Below are 8,258 nucleotides of genomic sequence, written 5' to 3'. Positions count from 1 at the left end.
AGGCCCTAGCCTACCTAGGCTTGACGGTATTCGGCTTGACTAGGCTAGTCATAGGCCGCCTAGGCCTAGAGGCCTGTACTACGACTCAAAAGGCTAATTATGTAGGGCCAGGGAGGGCATGGCCCTCTAGCTAGCAGCCTCTAGACTAAACCTAGGCCCTATGTAGTCTGGTAAATGCAGTCTTGGGGTCCAGCCTAGCCTTGGTAGGGCCAAATAGGATTAGCCGCCTTCTTCCTATTGGCAAGGCTTAAATAAGCCCTCTAGCCTAGTACTAGGGCCAGCCACCCACTAGGGTCAGTACTAGGGAACATTTTTTGAATGAGTATTAATTATGACGAGTATTTCCTGCAAACGCTAGGCTAGTAGTTTTAAACCAACTTATTGTTTTTGTCTGTGTCTTATTGTTTCGGAATCAATCCTATGCTAGGGCTAGGCCAAAGTAAAATAACATATTGTTTATCACAATTTTATGTCATTTATAAGACAAAGGTGGCTTATTATTTTCACTAAAATAAATTATTATTTCCAGGGCTTGTGTGTAGAAAATATCAACAGTTCTATGCAAAAGGCCTATTTTTCAAAAGCCTTATAATTATTAAATATTTTTGTTATAAAATATATGATTTTTTTTTTTTTTTTTTCAGCATGCATAGTTCTTGGAAAAATTGATCATATCAACATGGCAAGTAATGCAGATGCAAACGAGTATACGCAATCATCTCTACTAGAACCTGACACTGCTGATAAACAATGGGAGGATAGTGTAGATGTTTACCAAATTGATGAGCAGTTTGATAGCAAAGATTTGGATGAGGGTTTTGATCTTGGTGATGAAATTGAAGAAGAAATTGTTGAAGGGCTGAATGCTGAAATCCAAGATGAGAGTTGTTCAGAATTAAAAGCAAAACAGGAAAGTGGTGCAGATGAAGACAGTATTTATAATTTTTTAGATGATGAAGGGGAAAATAAGATTCCCATAGATGGCAAAGCTGAAGACAAAAACTTGGAATCTGAAGAAATATTTGAAGAAATTGAAGAGTGGGAAGAAGTAACAGAAGAAGAAGGTTTGTATTTATATATCAGTGAAAATTTAATGAAAAAACTAAATTTATACAAAAAAAATACTAGAATCTGCGTACTGTATTCTAGAAGGATGCTTTCATTATCCTAAATGTGATTTCTGAGGTTGGAACACTAGTCCAGACTTCATGATTACACTCTGTACGGTATGTCGATACAACACTAATATTCGACACACATCTTTTATTTATTTATTTTATTTTATTCAAATTCAGCTCACAACATAAATTAAACAATAGTAAGGAAGGTGGAGGAAATTAGGTGAAAGTACACCTATATTAGTTCAACCAACTGAACATAATATCACAAACATTACAATAAAAGTCAACAAAAAAATATCTATACACATAATTAAGATAGAATATATCACAATCTGGTATAAAACAACAATTTAATTTACACAATATCTGCAGTATATGTAATTCTGTAATAGAGTAACAAGTAACTACAGTAAAAACTAATGTGAAACAGAGATCATTGTGATACACCCACAAGACAAGATCTCCAAAGGGATACATTTTATATAAGGAATGTGAAGATATAAAGTCTAAATCTCCTTGCAGTAATGGTACTTATATTGCAGTGGGTAAAGAAAAGAAATCTACAAATTTAAAAAGATTGACCCAACCCAACCAGGATTCAAATGTGGGACCTTCTGCTGTCTATGCAGATACTGTACCTTCCAATTTGACCAACGAAATTATATTTGCAATATGTTGATTGATTTAATATTCAATTTGTATTCTGTGCACTTGCTTATAACATTTGAATTGATGTACAGTATGTGCAACATATCTAGACATCAATTAAAATTATTTGGTGTTCTCTAGTGAAAACCAAGAAAAAAATGTATGCAAGGACATAAGATGGAAGATACTGTTTTTGGATAGAATCAGTTTTTTCAAATTAATTTAATCTTGAAATTTATACTAAAATAACGTTTTGTGTTTTTTCCTCTCCACAAAATATCCCCGAAAGTATTTCAAGTACAATTATGATTTACATATGTTGTAGCTACCACCAACTTGATGAACATCTGCTACATTAGGACTCGATTTTGTTATCCTACATGTGTTTTTTTGGCAAAATTAACACATTTGTTTGCTGATTACTTCCAAATCTCATAACTGTTGTGACATCATTGTGCCATGCACCTGATCTAATATGCATGTTAGAAGTCCCACATGCTTACATTCATAGCCATATATATTCAAACAAAATACCACAACACCGCATCCAAACAACGAACATGTCGGAGTTAACACGTTATTACATAGGGAAATGAGCTTTCCCGACTTCTGAGATGGCTTTTAAGTTCTTCAATATTCAATAAATGGTCAGGTAAACTTTCTCATTCTTATTACAGCACAGTAAGAAGGCCTATTATGTGTGTATACATACATAGAAAAATTGAGTAGTTGCAAACATATTGTTTTTTCCATTAATCGATAAACCTCTTAAGAAAAAAGGGGGTCGGGTCAATGGATTTATTCGGTGTAAACACCAAGGATAACCCACGAAAGTCTAGTAAGACTTATTTCCAGTGGGGTCCTTCTGGTGGTGATTGGGCAGTACATTGGGAGACAATCCCCTACTCTTTTCCGAAGAGTGCACTGCGTTCTTTACAGTGCACACGGGCCAATAATGCACACAGGACCAATGGTTTAAACTTCTCTTTCGAAAGAAGGTGTGCTAGAGTAACTTGCATTTCAGCACTTCAGCTGAAAAAAGGAGACCAGCGATAGGAATTGAACCGGGGACATAGAGAGCTCCACGGTTTAGCGCACACACAGTGGCTACCACCAGTTTAGCTGACTGGCTAAGCTGTTCCCTCCCCGGGAAAATTTTGATTCCTAGATGGCGGGAAATGAGCTTTCTTGACTTCTGAAGTGTCTAAAAGTTCTTCAAAATTCATGGTTTTCCCCTCTTGAAAATGGTCAGGTAAATTTTTCTCATTCTTATTACAGTAAATAGGCCTGTTATGTGTGTACCGGTATACATACAGAAAAAAAATGAGTAGTTGCATACATGTTATTTTTTTCCAAAAAGAAAGGGGCTCTGGAGTTCTCCCCCAGGAAAATTTTGAGTTGTAGATGGCGGGAAATGAACTTTCCCGACATCTGATTTTCCCATTGTAACAAAAAATATTTCAGCTCACAGGCACTGAATTTTTTTTTTTTAATGATTTTTAATTTTTTTTTTTTTTTTGGCCAAGGTGTGGGTGTCAGTGCATCCCATTCAACTATATACATCGCCACTTCTCCCCACTATTTGAACACTGTGTGAAGCACGGGTATATGCCAATTGACACATACAACTACAGTACTAGTTCTGAAAACTCAGTTGTCTAATATTCCTGTTTTAAAAGGCTAGGTGATAAGTATTGATGTTACAGTTGATAGTAATTGTTATTGTTGTGATGGAATAATAGACAATAACTGGATTTGCGTCCGGAGAAACATGTATAGGTGTAATTTTTGCCCTACCTGATGTGGAAATGTACCGAATACTCAGTACATTTAAAAACAACTGCGAAAAAAATCGCAAGTTGTTCTCGGGTGGAACTTGAACCCACGATCTCCAGATCACTAGCCTGGCATCATACCTCTAGACCACCGAGCTTGTGCCTGATGGCCAGGGTTGAATTCGAGTCCAAGTAAGCAGCGGGTACTGCAGTGTTGATAGTAATTGTATTGTCGTGATGGAATAATAGACAATAACTGGATTTGCGTCAGGAGAAACATGTATAGGTGTAATTTTTGCCCTACCTGACGTGGAAATGTACCGAATACTCAGTACATTTGAAAACAACTGCGAAAAAAATCGCAAGTTGTTCTCGGGTGGGACTCGAACCCACAACCTCCAGATCACTAGCCTGGTATCATACCTCTAGACCACCGAGCTTGCACCTGATGGCCAGGGTTGAATATGAGTCCAATTAAGCAGCGGGTATTGCAGTGTTGATAGTAATTGTTATTGTCGTGATGGAATAATAGACAATAACTGGATTTGCGTCAGGAGAAACATGTATACTGTAGGTGTAATTTTTGCCCTACCTGACGTGGAAATGTACCGAATACCCAGTACATTTGAAAACAACTGCGAAAAAAATCGCAAGTTGTTCTCGGGTGGGACTCGAACCCACGATCTCCAGATCACTAGCCTGGCATCATACCTCTAGACCACCGAGCTTGCGCCTAATGGCCAGGGTTGAATTCGAGTCCCAAGTAAGCAGCGGGTGACTGCAGTGTTGATAGTGATTGTTATTGTCGTGATGGAATAATAGACAATAACTGGATTTGCGTCAGGAGAAACATGTATAGGTGTAATTTTTTGCCCTACCTGACGTGGAAATAGCACTGCAGTGTTGATGTTACAGTTGCAATATTTTTACTGTACTGTATAATAATTATGTTGCAAATAAAAACATTATGTTTTAAATTATTAACAAATATGATGTATAGCAGCGCAAGTATGCTAATGCTTATCCAGTGTGCATGTTTTAGACATGGTACAGAAATCTAAACTTTATTATCTGGTTACCTTTCTTTCATACAGAAGTAAGTGATAATGAAGATACTGAAGAAGGTAAAAAAACCAATCTGTCATTTCTTGCTTGATTCTCTTCTTTTTTTTTTTGTTGGGGTTTTTTTTAATTAATGTTTTTGAACATGCCTACACTGTATATGGTTAACAGACCATCATAATAATAAAAGGGTTACATATTAGAACAAAAACGTGATACAAATGTTTTTGCACCATTCACGAATTACAGTGTAGGATACAATTGGTCTGTGTACTTAAGTCTAATTATGATGAGCCCAAATGAGCTTGCTATTAAAAGGAAGTATCTTTTCCTAAAATCTACAGTACCCTACACGAATACTGTAATGCATGATACTGCATGTTCCTGAGTAGTTTAAGCTATGCAATTCAGTTGCATACTGTAGCTTAAACTATATTACTTTTTAATTTACAATAAAGATGAATCTGATGATGAGGATGGTGATGAAGAGGAAGATGGTGCTGAAGAAGGCATGTCAACTAAAGGTCAAATTCAACTAGGAGCATGTGCACATGAAAGTGATGAAGATCTTGAGAACTGCTACATATGCTTAACTGGTATTCGTGATCAAGACTTAGGAACACCAGAAAGCTGTGATCACACTTTCTGTTTGGAGTGCATACTAGAATGGTCTAAGGTACAAATTCAAGTCACACAACAAAAATATAAATATAATGACATAAAGCTGCTTTACATGCATTTATTAACAGATCACCGGTATTTAAGCTTTTATTTATTATTGGTACTATCTTGGTAAATCTTGACACTGCAGTGGTTAAAAAATAATATTTTGTAATACTTATGAAAATTCTAATTTTTATCCCATTTTAGCATGTAAACACATGTCCTGTGGATCGTACTTTGTTTCACTGCATATTAGTGCGCTACACACTTGGTGGTCAGATTGAACGTACCATTCAGGTGGAGACGTGTAATAAACAGGAGGAAGAACAAGAAGATTCTGTCACATACTGTGAGGTTTGTGGCTGTTGTGATCGTGAAGACAGACTTCTACTGTGTGATGGCTGTGATAATGGATATCACTGCGAATGTCTAGATCCACCCCTGGAGTTCATACCTATTGAAGAATGGTACTGTCCTGAGTGTGCAACTGTTGAACAATCTGTTGTACAACAAGGTGTGTAACCTATTAGTTTACCTAAACTTTTGATTTGTTTACTGCTCTCCTATGACTGTAAACATTACCAATTTTATTGTAAAGATATATTCTGAAGAAGTGACTTCACTCCATGTGGCCCAATTCATTGTGATCACTTCTCTGTACTACCACTTGTAGCGTACTCTTGTGGCACCATTTCTTGAACTGTAGCCCTACTCTGGATCCAACTGCTAGTTCAAATGCCTGCTTCTTGACTGTCAAGATCAATGTGTAATTTCCTCCTCCCCAGCAACAGTTTTGTACGTCTTTAATGCTTCTTGAAGAGCTTTCTGGGCTGGAGTCTATGTTATTACTTTATTATGTGATGATTATTATCATCATTGTCGACATAATTATTATTATTTTGTCATTGTTACAATATTTTTTAAGTACTGTAAAGTTGTTAATTTTTTTTTTCAGATGATGAGGAAGATAATTGTGAAGATATTACAAAGGAAGAAAAACCAGAGACCCATCAACGGAGAAGTGTTGCCAAGGATAACCGACCTTCACAATCCCTCCGAGCTACACGTGCTATTGCTCGCACGCAAGTCAGTGAACGTGTCATGGCCCGAATAAGTGAAGTTCGAGCCAAAAGACAGCTTGAACAAGACAGTGTTAGGGTAAATAAATTTTAAAAATATGTAATTGTTTATTGCAATTATTATATTTTGTGATTGTATCAAAACAAGCATTTGTAATAATTATAATTAAAGTTGGGTAACAATAATATAAAATTATATTTTTTAATTTTTATTCTTTAGGCTAGCAGCTCTGTATTTTCGAAAAAGTACACACCAAAAAAAAGTACCAAAAAACGAAAGAAGAAAAGGAAAAGAGTGAAAAGTAAAGTCAAAGGTAGAAAAGTCAAAGGTAAAAAAGTAAAGAAAAAGGTGAAAGCAACTAGACCAGCAACAGTGAAAACAAGAATTGCAGGCAAGTTAGGTCTTGTTAAAGCCAGATCAGGAAGTCTGTTGCCTGATCGGAAAGCACACCTGGAACCGAGCTTAGATAATCAACGGGCTGGTATTGGTGCCGCCAAACTCAACATATTTGGTGGGAATGACCTTACAGAAATTAGGTTAGTCATAAAACATTACTCCTTGATTTTATGGGGACAGTTAAAGCAGCTTTTGTATATCAAATTCTGAATTTTTGAGGTCATGTGTGGATGCACAGTACATTGTACTGTATTCCAGTGGAATAATCCCTACGAACTAAAGAAGGTTGCATGTTGTGTGGGTTTGTTAATATGGGTTGACTGACCACCACATTATCAACATTCCACAATTTGACCACAGGGCCCCAGGTAGGAAAGTGAGCCTCTTAACCACCAAGCTACACCTCCATTTTATCAATATTGCATGAATTGACCCCAGGCCCCCCAGGTGGGACATTGAGCCTCTTAACCACCAAGCTACACCTCCACTTTATCAATATTGCATGAATTGACCCCAGGCCCCCAGGTGGAAAAGTGAGCCTCTTAACCACCAAGCTACACCTCCATTTTATCAATATTGCATGAATTGACCCCAGGCCCCTAGGAGGGAAAGTGAGCCTCTTAACCACCCAGCTACACCTCCACTTTACCAATATTGCATGGTTTGACCCCAGGCCCCCAGGTGGGAACGTGAGCCTCTTAACCACCAAGCTACACCTCCACTTTACCAATATGGCATGAATTGACCCCAGGCCCCCAGGTGGGAAAGTGAGCCTCTTAACCACCAAGCTACACCTCCACTTTATCAATATTGCATGAATTGACCCCAGGCCCCAGGTGGGAGAGTGAGCCTCTTAACCACCAACCTACACCTCCATTTTACCAATATTGCATGAATTGACCCCAGGCCCCTAGGAGGGAAAGTGAGCCTCTTAACCACCAAGCTACACCTCCACTTTACCAATATTGCATGAATTGACTTCAGGCCCCCAGGTGGGAAAGTGAGCCTCTTAACCACCAAGCTACACCTCCACTTTATCAATATTGCATGAATTGACCCCAGGCCCCCAGGTGGGAAAGTGAGCCTCTTAACCACCAAGCTACACCTCCATTTTATCAATATTGCATGAATTGACCCCAGGCCCCTAGGAGGGAAAGTGAGCCTCTTAACCACCAAGCTACACCTCCACTTTACCAATATTGCATGGTTTGACCCCAGGCCCCCAGGTGGGAAAGTGAGCCTCTTAACCACCAAGCTACACCTCCATTTTATCAATATTGTATGAATTGGCTCCAGGCCCCCAGGTGGGAAAGTGAGCCTCTTAACCACCAAGGTACACCTCCACTTTATCAATATTGCATGATTTGACCCCAGGCCCCTAGGAGGGGAAGTGAGCCTCTTAACCACAAAGCTACACCTCCACTTTATCAACATTGCATGGTTTGAATCAAGGGCCCTAGGATTGGTAGGGAAATGTCTTCTAATTTCAGGACTTAAATATAAATTTCTAAAT

General features: G+C 38.2%; 1 protein-coding gene across 1 annotated transcript; it reads left to right on the top strand.

The window, feature by feature from the left end:
* Window positions 1–621: 621 nt before the first annotated feature.
* LOC117116427 (PHD and RING finger domain-containing protein 1-like) lies at window positions 622–6,970 on the top strand. The gene is made up of 6 exons (XM_033260465.1): window positions 622–1,064; window positions 4,639–4,668; window positions 5,065–5,282; window positions 5,477–5,783; window positions 6,225–6,427; window positions 6,569–6,970. Exons 1-6 carry the CDS (start codon window positions 680–682, stop codon window positions 6,953–6,955), a joined length of 1,530 nt encoding a protein of 509 aa, XP_033116356.1. The 5' UTR covers window positions 622–679; the 3' UTR covers window positions 6,956–6,970.
* Window positions 6,971–8,258: the final 1,288 nt, after the last annotated feature.

This window comes from Anneissia japonica, unplaced genomic scaffold, assembly GCF_011630105.1.
Source record: "Anneissia japonica isolate Jap-2015-1 unplaced genomic scaffold, ASM1163010v1 scaffold285545_len8297_cov263, whole genome shotgun sequence".
NCBI lineage: Eukaryota > Metazoa > Echinodermata > Crinoidea > Comatulida > Comatulidae > Anneissia > Anneissia japonica.
This window is presented reverse-complemented; position numbering and strand designations above follow the sequence as displayed.